The 27,022-nt window shown below is 49.2% G+C and overlaps 1 protein-coding gene across 6 annotated transcripts in view; it reads right to left on the bottom strand.

Annotated features, from left to right (window-relative positions):
• Window positions 1-26,281, bottom strand: part of LOC142477120 (endophilin-A3-like) — a 31,936-nt gene extending 5,655 nt beyond the window's left edge. The window contains exons 1-8 of one of the 6 annotated variants that reach the window (XM_075582173.1): window positions 26,048-26,281; window positions 24,893-25,008; window positions 11,778-11,842; window positions 5,864-5,932; window positions 5,130-5,202; window positions 3,674-3,817; window positions 895-1,028; window positions 236-394 (exon numbers count right to left, since the gene is read on the bottom strand). In XM_075582173.1, coding sequence (XP_075438288.1) covers window positions 236-394; window positions 895-1,028; window positions 3,674-3,797 — 417 coding nt within the window. In that variant the 5' untranslated portion in view covers window positions 3,798-3,817; window positions 5,130-5,202; window positions 5,864-5,932; ... (1 more) ...; window positions 24,893-25,008; window positions 26,048-26,281. Of the gene's footprint in view, window positions 1-235; window positions 395-894; window positions 1,029-3,673; window positions 3,818-5,129; window positions 5,203-5,863; window positions 5,933-6,754; window positions 8,854-11,777; window positions 12,442-24,892; window positions 25,009-26,047 lie in introns of those variants that run through there. The other 5 variants (XM_075582177.1, XM_075582174.1, XM_075582176.1 and 2 more) reach the window with 5 other exon arrangements.
• Window positions 26,282-27,022: the final 741 nt, after the last annotated feature.

Genomic DNA, 27,022 nt, shown 5'->3' with positions numbered 1-27,022 from the left:
AGCTGAAGTGCATTAATTTCAGGTTTGGGGACCCCCTGCTTCCCGAGGTACAGGCCGGTACCTCCGGTACCACCAGGGGTGCCGGTATCTCCGGTAAGTTTACGTCTCCCGCGTCATGTGACCGGGATATTTAAACTTGCAGGAGATTTCACTCGTTAATCAAATACAAACTTTTATACATACATACATACATACATACATACATACATACATACATACATACATGCATACATACATCATTTTCTAAGAAGTTAAACATGCTCCCTTCAGCCAGGTCTTTCGACTCTTCAAACTTCTCTACTGCTTGTCGAATTTCTTCGTCGGCGATCTTCCCCTGGCGCTTCTTTTTATAATCGTAATCCAAACGGCGCCCTTCAAGTTTCTTCAAATGATACTGAAAAACAGAAAAGCTCACTTTTTAACCGCTTCGCTGCCGGAGGGGCGTCAACGCAATGCGGAACGAAGGCGTTACTTCTGCGCTTTCCTGCCGGGGGGTTAATGCAGGTCAGAATATAGAGATGGTAGGATCGCAGCTGTTTGGATGGTGAATGGGGAAAGAGAATAGCAGTAGTATTTTATTCTTGTGCTACGCAGAAAAGATGGCGCTTAAAACTTACGGGTTAAACAGAGAGTATAAAGGTGGCAAGTTGGTAAAATAATATTTGTGGAAAACATAGCAAATCAAATCACAAAATCTAAATATAAAGTGCATAGAAATCTGATTGCGAAGTCGATCCTTGCTCACTGCAGAGAAATCCTGACCCGTTGGGGGCTCTTGACGACTGGAGTCGCCCACCCCTGGTTTAACCGCTACATGCTGTATATTTCCGCAGATTCTAACGCTTTGTTAAACATCAAATGGCAGAATATATACAGTATATCGGAAATACTTACCACGATTTCTTTCAAGTCTTTGTCCTGTAAAGACTGCAGAGGATCAATAAAGTTTTGCTTGACATTAATGTCGAGAGAGTCCTTCACTTCCGCCATTTGTTTCATGTATTCACCGACGTCTATCAAGGCGCTTCCTGATTAAGGAAGGAACTGATTGATATGCGGTTTGTACACCAGATCCATTCATCCTTTCTATTGCAAAGATCTAGCGCAAGACTCACGATAGTTCATTGACGATCTAATGATGTACCTGGTATGGCATGGGCGGTTGTACGTCAGAGGCCCATCGGACGTACAAGGTATGGCATAAGCACTCGCTCGGTTTCTATGGGGTAATCGGGATAACCGCCCCAAAGGAGCGGCCAGACTGGCTGAAATAGAAGTGGAGCCTCCTCTACCTCTGTTTCCGGCATCCATGCCTAGTTATGTCATGGGATCGCCCAGGAGCGACCCCATGACCTGGAAGTGCCAGAGGTCCAGCAGCACTCACTAATGTCTCAGTATGCTCCCGTGTTGTCTCCTGTGCTCTGCCCAGGACAGTCTGCTTTCAGACTCCCTTGTCTTTACTTTTTTCCCCCCATAAGTGTGAAACATTTTCCATATCCTGCCCTCTATATTATATAATTGACTATAATGGTCTCAGGAAATCCGGTTTACATGGGATATTTGAAGATTTCTTCATTAATTTGGCATGTGTTTTTTTTTTAATTTGAACTAACGGCGAAGTACTGGAGAAAACATACATTTCTCTGTAATAAAGATATCTAGTTTTAGAATAATTGGAAACGTATCTGCAATACCTGTATAGATTTCACTGATGAGCTAATAAATACACAACCTAAGGAATATAAAATACGATACCATGCGCTTAGTCATTTCTCAAGGGTACATATTGCGTCATTCATTTCAAGTGAACCACTTTGCAATGTGCCGATGGTCTCTCTGACAGCAAACGGTCTCACCTTGGTCCACTCTGGGCTAGTGGTGGAGGTTTAAATGTAAATGAGCATATCTCCCAGGAATCTCAGGTGTCTCTCCACGAGTTGTTTCAAGCAGTGTTTAGAGAGGTATAAAAGTAAATGGGTACTATACGCTACATCAGAGATGCGCAAAACGTTTGCCCTGCACCCCTCCCCTGCCTGCTCTAACCCAAATGCTCGCACCCCCTTTACCTTCTCTAGAACGACAAATGACATCGTGGGTCATGTGACGTCCCGTGACACCATGTTGTCATTTGACACCGTCGCCGAAGTTGTCTGAGTCAAGGTAAGAGAGAGTTACAGATGCCTTGTGCGGTTCCCCGGCACTTCATTTAAATGCTTTGGGGAAGAGTACGGGGCCTCTGTAACTGCCACGACCCACCAAAAAAGATCTTGCACCCCACGGGGGTTTTGCATAACCCTGCTCTACATAATGTTATCTCCCGGTATTATATTCCTCTCCTTTATCTTTCTTCCCCAAGACCTATTTCAGGGTCTGGATAGACGTAACGCCGAGACTGACCTAATGTCATATTACTGGAAGAGAGTGCAGCATTATCCTACAATATCGTGACGTGGAGCCCGTGCTAATGAGATGTACTTCGGATGCTGACTTTTCCATATATTTGTAGCTTTGTGGATAATGTACGATGCCATCTCAGAGAACATGAAGTCCGTTCCTGCATTAGGTAACGTCATGAACCCTGATATAACAGAGCTTAAAACAGGCGTGCGCAAACTGGGGGGGACGCAAGATTTTACTGGGTGGGCGCGGCGGTTACAGAGGTCCCGCGCTCTTCCCCAAGGCATTTTAATTCAATGCCGGGGGGCCACGCAAGGCCTCTGTAACTCACTTACCTTGGCTTCCAGCGATGCATGGTCATGCCAACGCAGCGTCAAATGACGCCTGAGCCAAGGTAAGGGGGGCGGGGGCATGCAGTGGGTCGCAGTGGGTCGCAGTGGGATAGGTTTGCGCACCCCTGGTTAGTTGCTTCTGTATGGAACACAGGTTGAGGATGAAACAATATCCCCCATGTGGGCAAAGTTAGCTGTGCACCCTTCTTAAAGCAGCAGTCCAAGCTGCCTTTTTTTTCTTCCCCCCTTTAATATGCGCATCAATACAATCCACACAATGATAAGTAATTAGCTAAGCTGCCGGTTGATCGGCGAAGTTTCGGCTCAGGAGTTCACTAAATGACTGCAGAGAAGTATTGACTCAGTATCTGTGACTTTGTAAATGGTTGCTATAGAAACAAAAAAGGCTTGTTACATTATAATACATTACAAATGTAATTCAGAGTTGTTTTAGAAAAAATGCTACAAGTATTTTCTCATAGTACAGCACTGCTTTATTTTTAAAAACACACATGTAGGATATTGCTGGGTCTGCAGCTTTAAGTGTCTCTGGAGTTCAACTGGAGTTATCATTTCTAGAACTCTTTCATATTGATATATATTATAGAGATTTCATTTCAATAGCCTCTACTCATGGACACTATCCCAAACCCACAGTCGCTTCTACCAACCATCGTGGCCAAGCACTACCATCTACTGCACCTACCCACCATCAAGGCCAGGCACTGCCATCTACTGCACTTCCTCCCTCGCCTGCTGCCTCTGTACGCCTCCCAGCACTTATTGTATTGTCTCTTCTGTAAAGTGCTAAGTAGACCGTAGGCATTATATAAATAAAGCTATACATATATACAGTATACATACAAAGTGGCCAGCAACACATTGCTCTGCAGCTGCTGGCCCCTCTCAATTTGAAGGGGGTTAAAAAAAAAACCCAGACTCACCAAATTCTGATTCGTCCCCTAATTCTCTCCCATAGCGCAGCATGCAGTCTCCCAGCAGCCCCTCTGTCTGGGGGTATTCGGTAGCTTTAACTTGTCCTCTGATCTTCGACATCGTGTTTAACATCCCCAGCTTTGCTCTGTATGCTTAAACATATATCACAACGTGTCAGTGACGTGGAGAGTGTCACGTTTCCTACACAGGACCCAGATGGATTAGCCCAGGGGTGGGCAACTCCAGTCCTCAAGGGCCACCAACGGGTCAGGTTTTCAGGATACCCCTGCTTCAGCACAGGTGGCTCAATCAGTAAAAGGCCTGAAAGTGACTTGTGCTGAAGCTGGGAGTGATTGAGCTACCTGTGCTGAAGCAGGGACTGATTGAGCCTCCTGTGATGAAGCAGGGGATGATTGAGCCACCTGTGCTGAAGCAGGGGATGATTGAGCCACCTGTGCTGAAGCAGGAGATTATTAAGCCACCTGTGCTGAAGCAGGGGCTGATTGAGCTACCTGTGCTGAAGCAGGGACTGATTGAGCCTCCTGTGATGAAGCAGGGGGTGATTGAGCCACCTGTGCTGAAGCAGGAGATTATTAAACCACCTGTGCTGAAGCAGGAATATCCTGAAAACCTGACCTGTTGATGGCCCTTGAGGACTGGAGTTGCCCACCCCTCTATTAGCCAGATATATTCATGAAAGGTCAGACCTGTCCGAACCTACTGCCACGAACGTGTCTTTGTGAGAGAGTTGGGGAACTTGATACATCCCATTATAATACATGCCAAGTGCATAACTCATCCCCAACTCCTAGCGCCACATGTAACCACAGCCAAGTGAGACCACAAGGGGGCAGAGTCCACAGATACTAAGAGGGTCTGATATCTGCATGAACCTGCACCTGATTTATTAAAGAAAAGAATACTGTATAACGTTGGGACTTCATATTAAACAATCCAAGCAGCTTTAAAAAAAATCTTTTTTTTCTTTTAATATATGCAGCCTCTGATTACCGTTATTGAAAACGAATTACCGAAGCTACCAATCGATTGGTTCTCCCGTGATCAATCAGTAAAGATCCTGCTTCGCAGGGCTCACTAAATGGCCGCCTTTCAGTTTCAATCAACCCTTCAGTCCGTGTAACTCAGCAGCTACAATGTATCCTTATATGACTACTTTAACATTATCTATTGTTACAGCTTGCAGCTCAAACTGCTGGGAATATTGGCAACAAATGATCACAAACAGGAAAGTGTTGCAAATATCTTGCACTGCTGGGGAGGTGGCTAAAACCTTCAGTAGAAATCAAAGGATGCTCAGTAATTACAACTCATTAAAAATGGCATTCTGTTCAATTTTAAAATAAAAAAAGGTGGTAAGTATGTAAGATATTGCTCCTTTAAGTGGCTGTTTAATTGCCCACAGGGACCGGTAAGTAAATGAATATGTGTGCCGGGTCGCTTTACCTGGGTTTGGCTGCAGGTATTCGGTCGTTTTTGAAAGTAGCTCTGCGATAACCTTATTGGTGATGTCGAATTTCTGAAACAAAAACACAACAGGGTTTGTCTGAGCAACTGAAAGTTACGTTACCACCTACAGCTTTTATATATATATATTTTTCTAGCTGGGAAGTGGGAACTGCGGTCATTTCAGCTCCGGGGACCTCCTGCTTCCGGAGATACTTACATCCGAAGGTTCCCCCGCTAGCGTCCTCGGCGGTGTAAACAACATGGAGGTTTGAATTTCCAACAGGAAGCGGCAATGTCACCAGTCGCGGCTTCCTATTGGACAACGTGCCGCGGGAGATGGAAGTATGGAGTACCGAGAGTACCTTCGGAGGTAAGTATCCTTGTGAAGAAATGAACACGGTCGAGCTCCGGAGACCGTCCTGGTTCTCTGGATACTTCCAGTTGGAGGCGCTGGTTCACTTCCTGCTCTCGTTAAAGATGGAACCAATCGCCGTCCAACAGGAAGCAGCAAGGTCCCTTTGCGGCTTCCTATTGGCCCGCTGTTTGGCAGCCATTTTGATTTCCCTGTGAGGGAAGAAAACGCTGGCGCCTTAAACGGTAAGTTTTATCTCTGGAGGATTCCCCCCCCCCCCCCCCGGGTTCGAATCCTGTTACAACAAAAAAAATCAACAGAAAAAGCCGGGGCTGCTGTTTAAACACATATTATTGCCAGACAAAGACGCGTATCTTACTCTTTCCAATTCCTGAAAATCACTGTCAAGTTTGGTTCCTTCTGCTCCACTTATTTTTTCGCTGAACAGCTGCGAGAGACGAGACAATGTTAAAAGCAGCTTCAAAACATACATATAAAAAAAGCAACCATCAAAAGTGCTCACATCTCAAATATCACCAACGGTCTAAATATGCTTTGCGTTTATTTCTCTGAACCAGGAGTGGTCAACTCTAGTCCTCAAGGGCCACCAACAGGACAGGTTTTAAGGATATCCCTGCTTCAGCACAGGTGACTCAAAACAGTCCCGGCTTCAGCACAGGGGCTCAATCAGTCCCAGCTTCAGCACAGGTGGCTCAGCCAGTGGGTCAGTCTTTGACCGGGCTACTGATTGAGCCACCTGTGCTGAAGGTGGGATATATATATATGCTTAAAACCTGACCTGTTGGTGGCCCTGCTGTAAACACCATCAAGCAACCTAAAAAATACAACTCGTGGCTGCCTCGGTTTAACTCCTTCACTGCCAGACCCTGAAACACATTGCTCCGTTAAATATTGCATCTACACAAATATAACTCCAGGACTGCATCATATTTTGAAGAGGAAACTGGGGTAAGCGGTCCCCCCAAAATGACAAGCGCTGCAGAGTTTGTATTCCAATAGTATATAATATATGGCTTTTACAAATGCATCCGGATATTCAGGATTCAGAGCAGTGATATAGATGAATAAGTAAAAGAAGCTTATGGTGAACACCTTGAACCCCTAATGAGGGAAGTGGCCTAGCGAAGGAGAAGGGGTGACCGGGGGAGGTCTCTCACCCAGCACCGGACCCCTATGTATACAACCCCGCATATATATGTTGCCAATTCCCCTGGGGCAGCTCCGGTAATAGTAATGAAGAGTCACTTACTGCGTTCCATGACCCTGTCCGGGTTGGCGTGCTCCTGGCTTTGTTGAGAGGTGTTCGTCTGCATCATATTTTGACTGGTGTTATTGCTCTAGAGCAGCGATTTCCCCACAGGGGGGATGGGGGGGGGGAGATGTCTCCAATTGGTTCTCAGAAATAAATATGTAATAGCATCTCCCAGGCAGTATAGTGGTGTTTCTGAGCCCCGTGTGGGGGCTGCGCTCTCAGTAAGACCCCCAACTGCACCAGAGTGTGGGGGGTATAGCTACCAAGTACAGCAGGAGCTTTCAAAGTCCCTCCCCACAATGCTTTGCATCTACGGCGGCAAGGCATTGTGGGACGTGACTTTGGAAGCTCCCGCAGTGAGTGACAGAGATACGCGGCCGCCCCCATGCTGTCTGCACACTGAGGTGCAGCTTGGAGCCATAGGCTGCGTCCATGGAAGGACAGGCAGCGCTGAGCCGTGCGGATGCTCCGCGCTGAGCCCCGGCATCCTCAATGAGGATGTCTTTAGAGGGGGCTCACGCGAGCGTCCGCAGGCGTGCTGAGGAGTTGGATTTTTCAGCCGGCAGCCAAAGCTGTTTTTCAGCGCGCTGTCGGCTGCAAACCTCCATTCACAGCCCAGTAGCGTCAACGTCACGGTGCCGTGATGTTGACGTCGGTACGTCGCGGGCTATTGGCCCAGCGACGTCACTGCCCCGCCTCCCGATCGCGCACGCTGGCTCGCCTGCTTGTCCATGAAATCGCACAGGCTTCAGCAGGCGAGCCTCAGCGTCAGCGCGGTTCAGCACTGCTCCCCCCTCTATGGACGCAGCCTTATCAAGCGCGTGTTCTCCACCACAAGCTCTGGACACTGTACAATACATTGGAGATACATTGCACGGGGCGACCAGGAGAAGAGGTATTTGGAATACCCAATAAAATGGGTTTCGTTATTGATTTAAGGCTTTTCCCATTGTCTGTGACAAACACTGAGGTGACAATATGTACCTGGCTAAAAAAAAAAATGGTGTGACCCGTAAGAGGTTTAATCAGCAATTTCCTTGAATTTGGCCCAAAGGAGGAACCGGAAATGTAACATATCAAAGCAGCAATCCAGGTTTCATGTTTTTTTTTTGTTTTTTTTCGTTCACTGGATTGGCGCAAGGGGGTCTCCGGAGCTGAACTGCATTCATTTCAGCTCTGGGGACCCCCTGCTTCCAGAGATATTTATCCCTTTCTCTGCCAGAAGGGTCTGCAATGCGTGGCTGGCCGCTCTGGCAGAGATATGGTTCATGCTTTGACGATAAATCCAATGCAACAGTGCAAGGTTTAAAAAAAAAAAAATATTGTTGTAAATACAAAAATGTATTTGTAATACGTTAAAAGAATCTAAAGATGGCGGCCGGACTCCACTCCTTTCAAAATGGCGGCTGCTGCTCTAGCAGGAAAGAGAGAATCCCAGTAGAAATCGCTCCACAGATTTCAATAGAGAACAGTTTCCTTTGACAGCCTGTGTTCTTTGACAGGGGTGCTCAACTCAAGTCCTCAGGACCCCCCAACAGGTCATGTTTTAAGGATATCCCTGCTTCAGCACAGGTGTCTCAAATCAGTCCCTGCTTCAGTATAGGTGGCTTAATCAGAGGCTCAGTCTTCGACCTGTGCCACCTGTGTTTAAGCTGGGATATCCTGAAAACCTGACAAGTTGGGGGGGCTTGAGGACTGCAGTTGAGCACCCCTGTTCTATGGAACACTGGGTTCCCATGGGGAAATTATAAGGGGTTCCCGAGAGAAATATGGTGATAGCCGCTTTTTTAGATAGAGAACAGTTTCCTGTGGCGCTCACAATCTCAGTGACAAAAGTACAATAGACATGTAAAGTCTTTTGAATAAGGCCTCTGGCATGGTCAGCGCTTAGGCGCTGACCCGTGCTGAGGCGCGCTGCTGCTCGGGAGTGAGCCCCTGCAGCCGCAATGAGAGCGGCTGTAGCAGGGGCTCGCGCACACGTCAGCACGCTTGGGGAAGCGTGTGTCTTAACAAATCTTAGGTTTCTGAGCTCGCCGGAGCGCAGGGCCGGTCACGTGAGCGGTTCGCCCAATGAGGTCGAACCAGCTCTGTCACGTCACAGCCCCCCCCCCTGACACGCCCCCGGACGGCGCACGGTTTAAGGCCAGGGAAACCACCCGCTTTCCCTCAGCCTCCGCACGCCTCCGCACGGCTGAAGTCTGTATGGACTCAGCCTAATGCAGACATAATGCACAATGTTTCGGGCAAAACCCTTCTTCAGGTGTGAACATGGTACGCGTTACTACCTGAAGAAGGGATCTCCCAAAACATTGTGCATTATGTCTGCATTATTCAAAAGACTTTACATGTCTATTTGACTTCTGTCACTGAATTTGAGTGCCACAGGACACTGTTCTCCACATTTAATGCGTTGGCACATATTTGTTCTTCCTAGAACAAAAACCATTTTGTTCCCGTTGGAACAATGTTGCCAGGTTTCTCACTGGAACAGCCACGTTCACATTTTGACAACAAATGTATTGTGCTGTACGGGAAACCCAAATCCTGACTTCCACCTGTCAGAGTGGGACACGTTTCACAAGACCACAGAGATATTAAACATGGACACAAGAAGTGCTGCTTCCTGGTGACTCTGAGAAGAACAGATACAGAGAGCAGAATATTCCAGCAGTGGTTACTTAGTAATGGATACGTGGGGAATGATGGGATACACTGAACAGACACATCACAGCACATTATTTTATCTGAGGCATTAACCTCTTCAGCTGTGAGGCAGCCAGTGAGATGCAAACTTCTCCAGCAATCAATAGGTGACGTGTTAAAAATCGTGCCATGTCTACAAAAGCTACCTCCACTGTACGTGTCAGCCACGTCAGGAAGCCCTCACCCGGTGTTGGGCTGTTCTGTTAATTTGTAGGCTCTTAAGCAGTAGTATAAGTGATCTAGGCTAAGACTGAGTCCATGGTGACTCAGCCCGTGCGGAGGCGCGCTGATGCTGAGGGAAAGCGGGTGCTTTCCCTGGCCTTGGTTAGCGTGCCGTCCGGGGGAGTGTCAGGGGGCGGGCCAGTGACGTCACGGAGCTGGTTCGCCCTCATTGCACGGCCAATAACGCTGGCTGTTACCAAGCAATGGACTTGGTCAATCTCTCCCTCAGGTTATCGGCATATTTTGAATGGGCAAAAAAGGTGGGGTCAAGGTGAGGCCTAAAAAGAGCTTTGAAGGTTCAATGCTAATGATGCTGAGGGAAGGGCCTCATCACTACAGTCTGGCTACATCATCTCGGGACATGTCCATGTCACCAAGCATGGTAACTAAGGATGCGGGCCATGGTGCCGCAGACAGTGCGGAGGCGTCCGCATGCTGTGCGATCAGACTGCCTTAAGGCAGTGTTCGCGTCCATGTGGCGTGCGCACGGAAGCAGGAGGGGGCGTGCGTTGCACGAGAAATCAGTTGAAACTGATTTCTTGGCGCAACAGGTCGTTCACGTGAGCGGCTCGCCCAATGAGGGCGAACCAGCTCCGTGATGCCCCTCGGCACGCCCGCCCCCCCCACGGCCCATCCTCATGGCCAGGGAAAGCACCCACTTCATGCGGGTCACTGCACAGCCTCCGCACGGTCTGCGGCACCATGGCCCCAGCCTAAGTCATCTGTGGGCCTCAGCAAAGGCACATGGCATGAGGTCTTGAAAGTGGTGAGCCAGGCCAGGATTAAGTGGTGGACTGACCACTGTGGAATATTTATTGAGGGACCATGGAGAAGATAGGCAGAGTAGTAATATATGGACCTATTTAGCACTACTGATACTGCTAAATGGTGCTTATAAATATTTTGTAATACCATTCTCCATCTGCAGACCCCAACAGATAGTCCAACGTGTGGGAAGAAGAACGGTGAATTTTGTAAAGTCGGTAGCTGTGAAAGACACTAGCGTGATTGTTGCAATACAGGAATACACTCATTAAAAAGGGACGATGACCTCTGGACAATAAGGTATAGTCATCATTATACTGGAGTCCTTCACTATATATTGGGATGGCTCCTACCATTAGGGTTTATGTCTACGCCCTTTCTCATATTTCAGACAGAAACCAGTTCCGTAAGAGAAGCTATAAAATAAAGGAAGTTGGCTTTTACAAACCGAGGGTCAGTTTAATTGCTTTTATGGTCAAACACGGTAGGATTAAACATATTTCAAGTACTTCCAGAAATCAAAGACGCAAACGAGATTTCTTAAATGTGCTAAAAGAGCCGATAAATGTTTCATATATACAGTACTTGCATTTACTGCCCTGCAGACACAACGCTTTGCATCCTTTTTGCATATTGTGTTTTATCTGCTATATTTTGATGTAGATTAATGTCAGTTTTCTTGCAAAGACATGGAAGCGCTTTCGCTTAATTCTTTTATACAATAAGCAGCAACCGTCTCTAGCATCCTTGACACGGAATTAATGGCAAGGCAGATGTGTGCGCGAATTTGCGCACAGGGCAAAGGGAGAAGGAACGGCTCAGTGAGTAACGACACTGACTGGCATTGAGTTTGAAGCAGGGGAACCTGGTTCAATTCCTGGTGTCGGCTCCTTGTGACTTGTCACTTTATCTCCCTGTGCCTCAGGCACCAAAAACATAGATTGTAAGCTCCATGGAGCAGGAACCTGTGCCTGAAAAACGTCTCTATAAAGCACTACCTATAACTAGCAGTGCTATACAAGAACATGTTATTATTATTAAATGGTATTATGCAAACTGTATTCAATGTGTGGTACGGATACATTCCGAAAAAGTTGTCTGTAATGCGAAATTCCATATATCGAACCCTATTTTCCCATTGACTTCCATTATATAACTGGTGATGTGTTCCTACGGAAAACAACTTCCGCCACCAGAAATAATAAAATGACCATTAAGAATGCAGCAACTCCGTTTTACGCACATATTTACTGGAACATTGATCATTTTAGGATAACATCTTTAACAATGCTGGCAATAATAAGTCACAAAATAAAAACACTGTACTTACCAGAAACTGGTGATTGTCCGCTCTGTCCTAAATGCCACTATTTAGAAGCAAATCTCCTATATTGCCTAAGGAATTGTTACAAAGTGAGGACGTTTGGGTATTAGACACTACAACCTATCCACACAATACCTAACATTCGCTTATCATTAGATTCGAAGGTGTTGCTTTTTGGCAATACAGCTAAATGGTCAGATGACTCTATCTTTATTCCCCCTATTGTAAACTATATGCACGAAAGGGTGTTAAAACTTTAGCACACTTGCGAAAGCTTTGCACGCGTATGTGGATCTGGACTTAATATTAAAGAAGCAATTCTGCTTCCCCTTTTTATATGTAAAGCCTGTGACAATGTATCATTCTATATTCTTACCTAAGCTGGCAATCGTTTGGTGCTCCTGTTATAAATCTGTAAACATCTTTGACTGATTGTGTGCCTAACATAATGGCCGCCTTCTAACTTTGTGCTGCAGCCTGTGAAATGCTGCAGCTGATACGTAACATTATATTACTAAGTGTAACACATTATTGTTACAGTTTTCAGAGCAGTAGGCAGTGACAGGTCTATTTGTGATACTTTGTTGCCAAAGGGCAGAGCTCAAAAAGGTCAGAGCCTGTTTCAAAAGATGAAGTGGATACTGTATGACTTTCTAAATTGTTGCTGTAGCAGTCAAGCGATGATTACTATATAAAAAATACATTACAAATTGCATTAGGAGTTTAAAAAAATGCAGATAGTATTATGTAATACTACAAAACAAATTTATTTAAAAAAAAAAACTATGTAGGGTTTGTCACGTTTTGCTGCTATTATGACTCAGTCGATTAAAAGTAGCCACCAAATATCACACAGTAAGAAAAAATTATCTTTACAATGCTTTCATGTGAAAGACTCTTCTTTTGTTGTTCAAAATTAAGATTTTAAGAAGTTTTGATTATAAATGTAAACCCCCCCCAAAAAAAAAACAGGAAAGGGAATACAATATAATCTAAGAACATTAAAATGGCACACTGTGATAACGTTTAAAAAAAATGACTGTATACTGTATTTCAAGGATAACTGCATATTTATAGATAATGATGGATAACAATGTGACAATTTGCAATAATATGTGCCTGTGTGGTGTACTTTGTGTATATCTTTTTCCTTATTAAAAAAAGATTTAAAAAAAAAAACACAGTTACATGCCAGTCACCAGCTGTAGCCTCAATCAGCTCGGTGAGCACGCCAGCACCCATCTCAACAATTAACCATCCCTCTCAGGATCTTGCCCTTGGAGTATCACCTGTTTTCCAAACAACAGTTCCATCCAAAGAACACTCCTACCAAGGGACCCTTCACCCCCTCCTCCCCCCCGTTGTCAAAGACCCCCGCCCCAGCTTTGACAGACGCCTCCAACATCTTTATTTTAATTTTTTTTACACCACACACATATCCCCACATTGAGGACCCAACATTCAGGCAGGTGGGGGGGACGTTCAATGCAATGCCTACTCAACTGCAATGATCGTTGGGCAACAAAGCTCATAGCCTCTTAGCCCCAGCTTCCTTGAACTTCCCAACCAATGCCTAGCCCCCTTAGTGAATGAAATGATGTCACCCTTAACCCTTGTCATGTCACTTCTCCCCCAGCCCAGTCATGCACCCCTTCGCACTACAGCTCCAGCGTCAACTTTCTGTTGCACCTTTCAATGCACAATCTGTTTAAAGCAGCCGCCTCCACTGCCTGCCAACCCGAACCTTACTAACCTGAATCAGAGAGTCTCCCTGGACAGATCCAGTCTCCAAACACCCTTGGACCCCTTGTTCCCAGGTGATGAGACATTTTGTCTTTCGGGCAAGACAAATTTACGACTTTCGGACAAAATTACGACTTTTTACTCAAAGAAACTACAATGTTGCCTCTTTCTATTGATTGCCCATGACAGCAATGCACTGAAGGCCGCTCTGGTAGTAAAAGGGTTAAGAAATGTAAATGAAAAAACATACAAAGATACACCCTTTACTCTGTTGCTCTACTGCTAAAACTTTAACGCAAGTCCTCATTCTTTCCCGTCTTGACCATTGGAACCTTGTACTGTCCGGCCTTCCTGCCACTCACCTGTCTCCCCTACAATCTATCATAAATGCTGCTGCCAGAATCACTCTACCCTTTCCTAAATCTGTCTCAGCGTCTCACCTGCTGAAATCCCTCTCCTGGCTTCCTATCAAATCCTGCATCTCACACTCAATTCTCTCCTCACTTTTAAAGCTTTACACTCTTCTGCCCCTCCTTACATCTCAGCCCTAATTTGTCGCTGTGCACCATCCCAACTCTTGCGTTCCGCTCAAGGATGTCTTCTCTCTACCCTTTTTGTATCTAAAGCCCTCTCCCGCCTTAAACCTTTCTCACTCACTGCCCCACACCTCTGGAATGCCCTTCCTCTCAATATCCGACTAGCACCCTCAATATCCACCTTTAAGACCCACCTTAAAACAAACCTGCTTAAAAAGGCATACGAGTAGCTCCGTGGCTAACACTATACACCTGATACATAAAGCTTGGCCCCTTGTAGACACACTTACCAGTATGCCCTCCTACTGTATCTGTATGTTCTTCCTACCAATTAGATTGTAAGCTCTTCGGAGCAGGGACGCCATTTCCTAAATGTTATTTTTATGTCTGAAGTGCTTATTCCCATGATCTGTATTGTACTGATGATTAGTATTATTTTTTATTTATATGATTGCCACGTGTATTATTACTACTGTGAAGCGCTATGTACATTAATGGAGCTATATACATACATACATACATACATACATACATACATACATACATACATACATACATACATACTCATATCCATACATATATACTCATATTCATACATACATACAAGCATTGCAGATTGTTGCGATAAATTACATTTTTGCAAAGAGAATAGAATTGCAAGAAATGTATAATGTGTAGCATGTTAATTTTTGAGGGGTGAATTTTTGTAAGCAGATCATTTGCTGCACTGACGTCCTATAGATAGATAGATAGATAGATAGATAGATAGATAGATAGATAGATAGATAGATAGATAGATAGATAGATAGATAGATAGATAGATAGATAGATTTCGGCCTGAAATACCAAAGCATAATAACAAAATCCACGAAAGTATATAAATATACTTTGTATCACTACATGTATACATACCAGCCTTTACGAATACATATTTTATCTGAGACACAAGTGTAAAGATTGTGATATGTATAGGACGTGTTTTAGATTGAGAAAAGTATATGTGACAAAATAAAGGAATCTTTTGTTCAGTGCTGAATAAAAGCTAAGTTCCCCCTACTGTACATCCAGATGAGCGAATGTCGCTTAGCGTTCTGTCTCGCTGGGTGAGTCAGGATGCACCAGGCAGGGATGCGTCACTTTCTGCATTTCTAATAAACTTTTCTGCTGACACCATTCTGGATAACAAAAGGACTCAGTATTCCCAAACCGAGGACACATTTCCAACAATAGCTACTGTTTCCATTGCTGCACTTTTAGATACTATGCATGTTTCTGTCCACTAAATACATCGATTAAGATGGTGAAAAATCAACCGTATTGTGGGTGAGCTAAATGAAAGTGTTACTGTATTAAAGCAGCAGTCGAAGCTGCCGTTTTAATTTTTTTTATTATTTCAATTTGTTTCCCCTTTAATATGCGCATCAATACAATCCACACAAGAATAAGTAATTAGCTAAGTTGCCAATCGATCGGCGAAGATTCGGCTCGGGGGTTCACTAAATGGCTGTCAGTGCAGCAGAAGAGGACCAAAGATGCAAAGTTCTGTGCAAAGATCATGTGACCAGGCAGTGACTAGATACAATTGGTGCACTGCTAGAGAGAGATCAGGGCTCAAACAGGGGTGTGCCAGAGCCTGTTTCAGAAGAGGAAGGGGATGTGACGTTGTAAATGGTTGCTATAGAAACAAAAAAGGCTGGGACATTTTTCATGTATTATAATGTAACAAGAGTTTTTTTTTAAATTATACAAGTATTTTCTCATAGTACAGAACTGATTTATTAAAAAAAAAAAAAAAAAAACACACAAAACACAAGGATATTGTTTGGCCTGCAGCTTTAAACCTTTTTACTGCCAGAGGTGTCTCTAATGCGCTGCATATAACAAGGTATTTATTTGTAATGTCAAAAGTTACTGTACTTTAAACATAGTAGCTGCGTCCTCAAGACCCTGCTGGCTTTTCTGTCTCTAAGTGGAACTGAAGGGACTGACTCCTCCCCTTCCGTCGCATCATCAGTGACAGAGTGATCACATGACGCGTCCGAGAAGCAGTCACGTGATTGCGCGTTGCGCAGGGGCCGTGGCACTCTGTCGCTCCCGCTAAAGAGGACTCTTTTGGAATTCACTGCAGCAGGCGAAATGATTATACAGTTTGTGTTTTGAGTCAAGAGAAAGTATTTTGCTAATTTGTTGGTCTAGGAGCGGATGTTTTTTGCAGAATTCCAGCGTCATGTTTTCCCGATACCAGAAAACTTCTATTGCGAGGCTCCCGGATACGGGGACTGAAGTTAAAATGGAGGTTGCTAACAGCCTGCTGTGAGCCTTGCAACCTCTGCAGAGGAACGTTCTGTGCGCGTGTCATGCACCTTTCTCACTGACTGCCCCGCACCTCTGGAATGCCCTTCCCCTCAATATCCAACTAGCACCCTCTCTATCCACATTTAAGACCCCACCTTAAAACACACCTGCTTAACGAAGCATATGAGTAGCTCCGCGGCTAATACTATGCACCTGATACATAAAGCTTGGCCCCCTGCAGACACTTACCAGAACGCCCTCCTACTGTATCTGTATGTTCTCCCTACCTACCAATTAGATTGTAAGCTCTTCAGAGCAGGGACTCCTTTTCCTAAGTGTTACTTTTATGTCTGAAGCACTTCTCCCCTTTATGTGTTATTTGTATTATTAGTTACTCATATGATTGTCGTGTGTATTACCGCTGTGAAGCGCCATGTACATTAATGGCGCCATATAAATAAATACAGACATACATACATATCAGACACTTTGACCTAAACCTCTACAGGTACAGGCTGAGCACTGAAGTGCAACGTTATCCCGCTCAGAAGATTAATAACATTGCAAACTCCCGGGGAGGAGATAGTAGGACCAGGAGAAGTGAGAATCTTCACCTAACTGGTGCTACAGGTGTAACAACATGGAGTCACAATGTCAATAGCTGTTCCGAGACAATGTATGCCATAAAAGCAATAACCGGCAGTGCACAATGTATGTCTATAGCAACATAAAGTCCTGCTCACAATGTAGCCCTGTAATAATCCGACACGGGGGATCTGAACTGTGCAGGTGGGGGTCAGCAATGATAAAAACCACACTCACCCCGTTGGTACACAGACATCAACCCGGCGGTATGGGCGGCTGGAGCAATGCAGTGATGCGCTCGTTGTCGGGTGAATTAAGCAATAAGCAGCCACGATAATGGCGTCTCTGGGGTCTCGGAGTGGCGTGCTTCAGTCCGGAAGTAGATTAGGGAGAAGGGAGGGTAAAGACTGATCACAGCAAACAAAATAGGGCTGGAGGCTTGAATCCAAAACAAAAAATAGTTTATTAATTGCGCATATCAGCAACAGGTAAAAACTCCTCTGACGCGTTTCACACCCAAAGGGTGCTTTGACAGGTCTGTGTGTTGTGCACAGGGGCAGCAGGTCTGTGTGTGGGGCACAGGGACGGCAGGTCTGTGTGTGGGGCACAGGGACGGCAGGTCTGTGTGTGGGGCAGAGGGAGGCAGGTCTGTGTGTGGGGCACAGGGACGGCAGGTCTGCGTGTGGGGCACAGGGACGGCAGGTCTGTGTGTGGGGCACAGGGACGGCAGGTCTGCGTGTGGGGCACAGGGACGGCAGGTCTGTGTGTGGGGCACAGGGGCGGCAGGTCTGTGTGTGGGGCACAGGGGCGGCAGGTCTGTGTGTGGGGCACAGGGGCAGCAGGTCTGCGTGTGGGGCACAGGGTCGGCAGGTCTGTGTGTGGGGCACAGGGACGGCAGGTCTGTGTGTGGGGCACAGGGGCGGCAGGTCTGTGTGTGGGGCACAGGGAGGCAGGTCTGCGTGTGGGGCACAGGGGCGGCAGGTCTGCGTGTGGGGCACAGGGCCGGCAGGTCTGTGTGTGGGGCACAGGGGCGGCAGGTCTGCGTGTGGGGCACAGGGGCGGCAGGTCTGGGTGTGGGGCACAGGGGCGGCAGGTCTGTGTGTGGGGCACAGGGAGGCAGGTCTGCGTGTGGGGCACAGGGGCAGCAGGTCTGTGTGTGGGGCACAGGGACGGCAGGTCTGTGTGTTGTGCACAGGGGCGGCAGGTCTGTGTGTGGGGCACAGGGACGGCAGGTCTGTGTGTGGGGCACAGGGACGGCAGGTCTGCGTGTGGGGCACAGGGCCGGCAGGTCTGCGTGTGGGGCACAGGGACGGCAGGTCTGCGTGTGGGGCACAGGGGCGGCAGGTCTGCGTGTGGGGCACAGGGACGGCAGGTCTGCGTGTGGGGCACAGGGACGGCAGGTCTGCGTGTGGGGCACAGGGACGGCAGGTCTGCGTGTGGGGCACAGGGGCGGCAGGTCTGTGTGTGGGGCACAGGGGCGGCAGGTCTGTGTGTTGTGCACAGGGGCGGCAGGTCTGCGTGTGGGGCACAGGGACGGCAGGTCTGCGTGTGGGGCACAGGGCCGGCAGGTCTGTGTGTGGGGCACAGGGGCGGCAGGTCTGTGTGTTGTGCACAGGGGCGGCAGGTCTGCGTGTGGGGCACAGGGACGGCAGGTCTGTGTGTGGGGCACAGGGGCGGCAGGTCTGTGTGTGGGGCACAGGGACGGCAGGTCTGTGTGTGGGGCACAGGGACGGCAGGTCTGAGTGTGGGGCACAGGGAGGCAGGTCTGCGTGTGGGGCACAGGGAGGCAGGTCTGCGTGTGGGGCACAGGGCCGGCAGGTCTGCGTGTGGGGCACAGGGAGGCAGGTCTGTGTGTGGGGCACAGGGCGGCAGGTCTACGTGTGGGGCACAGGGGCGGCAGGTCTGTGTGTTGTGCACAGGGGCGGCAGGTCTGCGTGTGGGGCACAGGGGCGGCAGGTCTGTGTTTGGGGCACATGGAGGCAGGTCTGTGTGTGGGGCACAGGGACGGCAGGTCTGTGTGTGGGGCACAGGGACGGCAGGTCTGTGTGTGGGGCACAGGGACGGCAGGTCTGTGTGTGGGGCACAGGGACGGCAGGTCTGTGTGTGGGGCACAGGGACGGCAGGTCTGTGTGTGGGGCAGAGGGAGGCAGGTCTGCGTGTGGGGCACAGGGACGGCAGGTCTGCGTGTGGGGCACAGGGACGGCAGGTCTGTGTGTGGGGCACAGTGACGGCAGGTCTGTGTGTGGGGCACAGGGAGGCAGGTCTGTGTGTGGGGAACAGGGGCGGCAGGTCTGTGTGTGGGGCACAGGGACGGCAGGTCTGTGTGTGGGGCACAGGGGCGGCAGGTCTGTGTGTGGGACACAGGGGCGGCAGGTCTGTGTGTGGGGCACAGGGACGGCAGGTCTGTGTGTTGTGCACAGGGGCGGCAGGTCTGTGTGTGGGGCACAGGGGCGGCAGGTCTGTGTGCGGGGCACAGGGACGGCAGGTCTGTGTGTGGGGCACAGGGACGGCAGGTCTGTGTGTGGGGCACAGGGAGGCAGGTCTGTGTGTGGGGCACAGGGAGGCAGGTCTGCGTGTGGGGCACAGGGGCGGCAGGTCTGCGTGTGGGGCACAGGGGCGGCAGGTCTGTGTGTGGGGCACAGGGGCGGCAGGTCTGTGTGTGGGGCACAGGGACGGCAGGTCTGTGTGTGGGGCACAGGGACGGCAGGTCTGTGTGTTGTGCACAGGGACGGCAGGTCTGTGTGTGGGGCACAGGGACGGCAGGTCTGCGTGTGGGGCACAGGGACGGCAGGTCTGCGTGTGGGGCACAGGGGCGGCAGGTCTGCGTGTGGGGCACAGGGGCGGCAGGTCTGCGTGTGGGGCACAGGGAGGCAGGTCTGCGTGTGGGGCACAGGGAGGCAGGTCTGCGTGTGGGGCACAGGGAGGCAGGTCTGCGTGTGGGGCACAGGGGCGGCAGGTCTGCGTGTGGGGCACAGGGGCGGCAGGTCTGCGTGTGGGGCACAGGGCCGGCAGGTCTGCGTGTGGGGCACAGGGGCGGCAGGTCTGTGTGTGGGGCACAGGGGCGGCAGGTCTGTGTGTGGGGCACAGGGGCGGCAGGTCTGTGTGTGGGGCACAGGGGCGGCAGGTCTGTGTGTGGGGCACAGGGACGGCAGGTCTGTGTGTGGGGCACAGGGACGGCAGGTCTGTGTGTGGGGCACAGGGGCGGCAGGTCTGTGTGTGGGGCACAGGGGCGGCAGGTCTGTGTGTGGGGCACAGGGGCGGCAGGTCTGTGTGTGGGGCACAGGGACGGCAGGTCTGTGTGTTGTGCACAGGGGCGGCAGGTCTGTGTGTGGGGCACAGGGGCGGCAGGTCTGCGTGTGGGGCACAGGGAGGCAGGTCTGCGTGTGGGGCACAGGGAGGCAGGTCTGCGTGTGGGGCACAAGGGCGGCAGGTCTGCGTGTGGGGCACAGGGACGGCAGGTCTGCGTGTGGGGCACAGGGACGGCAGGTCTGCGTGTGGGGCACAGGGACGGCAGGTCTGTGTGTGGGGCACAGGGGCGGCAGGTCTGTGTGTGGGGCACAGGGAGGCAGGTCTGCGTGTGGGGCACAGGGAGGCAGGTCTGCGTGTGGGGCACAAGGGCGGCAGGTCTGCGTGTGGGGCACAGGGACGGCAGGTCTGCGTGTGGGGCACAGGGACGGCAGGTCTGCGTGTGGGGCACAGGGACGGCAGGTCTGTGTGTGGGGCACAGGGGCGGCAGGTCTGTGTGTGGGGCACAGGGACGGCAGGTCTGTGTGTGGGGCACAGGGGCGGCAGGTCTGTGTGGGGCACAGGGACGGCAGGTCTGTGTGTGGGGCACAGGGGCGGCAGGTCTGTGTGTGGGGCACAGGGAGGCAGGTCTGTGTGTGGGGCACAGGGGCAGCAGGTCTGTGTGTGGGGCACAGGGGCAGCAGGTCTGTGTGTGGGGCACAGGGGCAGCAGGTCTGTGTGTGGGGCACAGGGGCAGCAGGTCTGTGTGTGGGGCACAGGGGCAGCAGGTCTGTGTGTGGGGCACAGGGGCAGCAGGTCTGTGTGTGGGGCACAGGGACGGCAGGTCTGTGTGTGGGGCACAGGGGCAGCAGGTCTGTGTGTGGGGCACAGGGGCAGCAGGTCTGTGTGTGGGGCACAGGGACGGCAGGTCTGTGTGTGGGGCACAGGGACGGCAGGTCTGTGTGTGGGGCACAGGGGCGGCAGGTCTGTGTGTGGGGCACAGGGCTGGCAGGTCTGTGTGTGGGGCACAGGGGCGGCAGGTCTGTGTGTGGGGCACAGGGGCGGCAGGTCTGTGTGTGGGGCACAGGGACGGCAGGTCTGTGTGTGGGGCACAGGGGCGGCAGGTCTGTGTGTGGGGCACAGGGGCAGCAGGTCTGTGTGTGGGGCACAGGGAGGCAGGTCTGTGTGTGGGGCACAGGGAGGCAGGTCTGTGTGTGGGGCACAGGGGCGGTGCGGCAGGTCTGTGTGTGGGGCACAGGGAGGCAGGTCTGTGTGTGGGGCACAGGGGCGGCAGGTCTGTGTGTGGGGCACAGGGGCAGCAGGTCTGTGTGTGGGGCACAGGGGCGGCAGGTCTGTGTGTGGGGCACAGGGGCAGCAGGTCTGTGTGTGGGGCACAGGGACGGCAGGTCTGTGTGTGGGGCCCAGGGGCAGCAGGTCTGTGTGTGGGGCACAGGGGCGGCAGGTCTGTGTGTGGGGCACAGGGGCAGCAGGTCTGTGTGTGGGGCACAGGGACGGCAGGTCTGCGTGTGGGGCACAGGGAGGCAGGTCTGTGTGTGGGGCACAGGGGCAGCAGGTCTGTGTGTGGGGCACAGGGACGGCAGGTCTGTGTGTGGGGCACAGGGAGGCAGGTCTGTGTGTGGGGCACAGGGGCAGCAGGTCTGTGTGTGGGGCACAGGGGCGGCAGGTCTGCGTGTGGGGCACAGGGGCAGCAGGTCTGCGTGTGGGGCACAGGGGCGGCAGGTCTGTGTGTGGGGCACAGGGGCAGCAGGTCTGTGTGTGGGGCACAGGGGCAGCAGGTCTGTGTGTGGGGCACAGGGGCAGCAGGTCTGTGTGTGGGGCACAGGGACGGCAGGTCTGTGTGTGGGGCACAGGGAGGCAGGTCTGTGTGTGGGGCACAGGGAGGCAGGTCTGTGTGTGGGGCACAGGGGCAGCAGGTCTGTGTGTGGGGCACAGGGGCAGCAGGTCTGCGTGTGCTGCACTCAGGGCTGAGAGCCAAAGAAGTTTGCAGAATTGTAGTGAGCCCATCATTTCCGCTACAGAAAATTCTGCCAAAGTAAATGTGATTGCTGCTTCCCGCCAGTGAACGTGAGCGGCGCAATGCAAGCACCAGAGACAGTTTGCTAGACGTGTGCGCCCTACAATAGAGTTTGCAATGTGTGAGTACGTGTGATAAGAAGACACACCCTGCTTAGTGCTCTAAGTTGCTCTGTTCAGATGCTGTATAATATAATCAGTATTTAACCCAAGCTCTTGGATACCCTCCAACTTCTACCTCAAGTTAAGATTGAACCCAGTGTGTCCACTGTGCTGAATATGGCACACGCTATCTACAGGATATGAAGTGTGGGGACTTGAAGAATGTCCCTAATAATGTTTGTCCTGTGCTGGTCAGTGAGACGGATGACTACAAACTAGCAACCGGGCAAGGAGCCGGGGTTAAACCAGAATGCTGCAGGTCTGCTGGGATTCAATAGCGTTAAATGCTCAGGCCAAAACGAACCGCTTCTCCTTTAAGAGTTTCCTCTTGCCCGGACCATTCCTGTTTTAGACGAGTAAGTAGGCCACATTTCCCCTGACATTGAACATTGGCAGGCTCCTATCCGTGTTTCACATTCGCAGCTGTTACATGACATGTTTGCAACAAACACGGAGTGGAATGCACAAACAGCCGAGAATGTGCCGCCGATACAACACGTAATCCATTTACACAACATTGTGTCTCTTGTGGTTCTTTATTTGTATTGTTGCACTACAAACGTTAACATCATGTACCCTGCTCTTCGGCCTCTGAACCGACGAGCGGATAGCCTGCTGCACATTTTGATATGACCCCTTGCAGCCGCACTGACCAGAACACCTTCCTACTGTCTCTGTACGTTCTCCCCACTTACCACTTAGATTGTAAGCTCTTCTGGGCAGGGACTCCTGTTCCTAATGTAACTTTTATGTCTGAAGCGCTTATTCCCATTATGTGTTATTTGTATTATTTGTTATGTATATTATTATGTTGTGTGTATTACTGCTGTGAAGCGCTATGTACATATATGGGTTGCCAGGTGTCCAGTATTGAACCGGACTGTCCTGTATTTGGACACTGTCCAGTAAAAAATGAGAGGTAATACTGGACATGTACGTGTATACTGGTATTACCTCTCTGGACATAGTGACCTGACCGGCTGGGGGAGCCACGGGATTTCCCTGAGCAGGGAGAGAGCAGGGCTGTTGCTAGGGGGCTGGGTAGATTCCCCCATCCTGATTGGCTGCATTGCCCAACAGCAGCCAATCAGGAGGAATGTCAAGAGCCTGGGGTGGGGCCAAGGAGAGGAGGAAACAGCATGGAGTGGTGAGAGGGTGTGTGTGTCGCACCTTTCACCATTGTGTCCAGTAATTTGGGAGAAGCCACCTGGCAACCCTATGTACATTAATTGTGCTATATAAATAAAGATATACATACATACATACATAGATACATACATACATACACACATACATACACACACACATACATACACACACACATACATACATACACACATACATACATACACATTCTATCATTTATGCAGTCACGTTATAAAGAAAGTAAGTCCTCCCATGGCATGTAACGGAAGAAGGGGAAAGTAAACCAAAACAACAGCATTATTACTAAACAGAATTACAGTAGTATGAGATACAAATACAAGAACCCACGGTGGCCCACATATACACGGTACATGGTTCTGGACCTTTAACTTCAGGTTAACTTCTAAGTTCAATGTTGAGTACTTGCAGTGTTACTTAGCCACATATACTGGCGTCACAGACAGAATGATAGTAGTTGTGAGAAATTTGACCTGTACAGTGCTTTTATGGCGTACCTGGAACGGGTTGGGTGCTAGCACACCAGAGGCCCTTATGATGCTGCAAAGTCCAGAGGTGTTCTGGGGCTCAAGAGTTAAGGAACAGAACGAAAGATACATTCTTTTGAAATTCTTTGGGAGATATTCCCTGTCCTTATGATGTACCAGCTATGTCCTAGGCATATGCTCGTTTTCCAGGGTGTGATTGAGCTCATCGCTCAGATGGAAACCGCCAGCTCGACCGAAACGTAAATAAAGTCCCTTCCGCTTCTGTTTCTGGCATCCGGGCCCCAGTCACGGCTATGTGATCGCTCATGGACTCAGTTGAGAGTTACGCTGAGCGTGTATCAAGAAAACCCTTCTCTACATTTAGACAGGAGCAAAATAATCAGGAGGCTCCAATGTTGGTACAATTATCTGATTTATGGGACATGGTTGGTTTCGTTACCAATGATCAATACATCTGAAGAAGAGATTTGTGAGCTCTTGAAAGCTTGCTTACAAATCTAAAAATAACTATTGTGTTAGTTCACTAAAACAGTGTTTTTCACAGTGTTAAGACCTTTAGAACCCTTTACAAATGTACGGGGACTCAGTGGAACACCTTAAAAAATGTATTGGGAGTTTGTGGAGTCCCAACCCATCTAACCTACAAACATAAAAGTACTATTGCTGTTGTAGTACCGATTATTTCTAAAGTAACAGGCATTATATATCATTTATAATATTGTAGTATAATATTAATTAACCTTATCAAAGACTATGGCAAATATATATAATTATTGGGTCTCGAAGGATAAAATATTCGCCATGACCAAATTTGGTCTCGGCAAACCCCTGGTAATCCCTGGCAGAATTCCGTTCATTGGAATTGCCCATATGGTTATTTACGGCATACCGTAGCATTGTTCAGAACGCTGAGCGCAAGATCCAGTAAGAGCCTTCTGGTTCAGGAGGCATTCAGCTCCGAAATCCTGACATTTTCCAGTCGTACAAAGGCTGTCTGATACAAATCTGCAAAATTAAGTGTGCAAACCAAAACCGGTGAACATGCCTGCGTTACCTGGGAAATAAGCAAGTTTACATACGCAACATATATTCTAATTATTTAAGTCAGGGGTTCTGACCTTCAGTCCTCAAGACCCCCCAAAAGGTCAGCTTTTCAGGATATCCCTGCTTCAGCACAGATGGCTCAATCAGTGGCTAAGTCTTCGACTTCATGCTGAAGCAGGCTCGTTGACTGAGCCACCTGTGCTGAAGCAGGGATATCCTTAAACCTGATCTGTTGGGGAGGGTCTTGAGAACCCCTGATTTAAGTGATAACCGCCCATCTCTACGGTTGGCAATGCCATTGCAAGGGGTGAAGTGCCCACCGTGGCTTTCAGCGGGCACCTATTTTATCAACTGGTGGATATTCTTCCTCCAGAAATATCATGGGGTATGGGGGGGGAGTGACCTGACTCTATCACACGCTCCTCAGGTCAGGTAAGAGCAATACAAACGTATACATATTGTGCTGCTGTCACTGTAGTGATAAAGGAGTTTGGAAGATACAGCCGCCCACAATCTGTAATTATAAGGAAGACACCCTTAAACATATCTGAACACTTTGTGGCTTCGTTCTCCCTGAATTATAATCAGATTAAGTCACACAAATGGACGGTAAAGGGGGAAAATCTTCCCGTTTGCAGCCCAGCTCTCCCTGATAAATACACTCACTATACTGTGTAGTATTGTAGCAAACACCCAAGATGTTTCTGCTTAGGACACTGAATAGGCCAGTGACCCCTTCTCCAAAGAACAGGACACAATCCACCAAGCACCATTATTATCATATGGATCCAGATAAATCCTGGATATACTTAGAAATAAAGGTATATATTGTATTATACCTGTATCTTGTAATAGAAATATACATGGCTGCAGTACATCACTCACACAATGGCTTGTACAATTACAGTTATCTCCTGACAGGCTATAACATGGACATATACTATTGATATATAGTATTGATTTTGCTGTAACCTAGGCCCCCAAATCATTAAAATCTCACGCTTTTCCTTGACAGCGACTATAACGACTGTGGTACACCGCCACTGGACAGATACGACAGGGAAAGAAGGCAGTTTGTGCTGTGAAGATCAGACTAAAATGGGAGAATGACAGCACTTGGCACTGTGTGCGCTGTAAGTGAGGTTGGTGTTCAGTATATCACATCTTCACAGGCAGCTGTAAAATAGCACCTTTCTTCTCATATCAGAGAGCTTCAGCTGTGGTTATAAAGGAAATGTGTACAGGGCAAATGGATGAGGAAATATGTGAAAGGCAGAGCCACTGAGATAATTGTGTTTACATCAACAGAGAGACAGAGAGAGAGAGAGAGTGGGAGACAGAGAGATGGAGAGGGGGAGAGAGGGTAGAGAGAGACAGAGAGAGAGGGGGGAAGAGAGAGAGAGAGAGAGAGAGAGAGAGAGAGAGAGAGAGAGAGAGAGAGAGAGAGAGAGAGAGGGAGAGAGAGAGAGAGAGGGGGAGAGAGAGAGAGGGGGGAGAGGGGGCGAGGGAGGGTGGTAGAGAGAGGAGGGAGATAGAGTAAGAGAGGGAGGAGGAAGAGGGAGAGGGTGAGAGATGGACAGAGAGACTGATTGTGTGTACTGTATGGAATCACGAGCTAAGTTATATATATATATAGCCACTGTGCCTTATATATGAGCCTATGATTGATGTACTAGTTCCCTATTGTTAGAATGTGTGTATAAAAGTGTGTGATGTACATAAAATATCCCGTTACATCATTGTGTTTACATCAACTGGTGCTCCAAGCAGAGAGAGACAGGGAGAGAGACAGAAGAGATGGAGAGGGAGAGGAGAGAGAAGGCGACAGAAAGAGAGAGAGGAGAGCCTGTGTGTATGTGATCAGAGGGCAGGTTGCATGTAATTGCATGATACTGTACTCCTATTTATATCATAGACATAGAAGATGCAATGTGGACAGAGAACAAGAGTGAGAAACAGCAAGACCCATCTCTTA

Source organism: Ascaphus truei, unplaced genomic scaffold, assembly GCF_040206685.1.
Source record: "Ascaphus truei isolate aAscTru1 unplaced genomic scaffold, aAscTru1.hap1 HAP1_SCAFFOLD_1964, whole genome shotgun sequence".
Lineage (NCBI taxonomy): Eukaryota > Metazoa > Chordata > Amphibia > Anura > Ascaphidae > Ascaphus > Ascaphus truei.
This window is presented reverse-complemented; position numbering and strand designations above follow the sequence as displayed.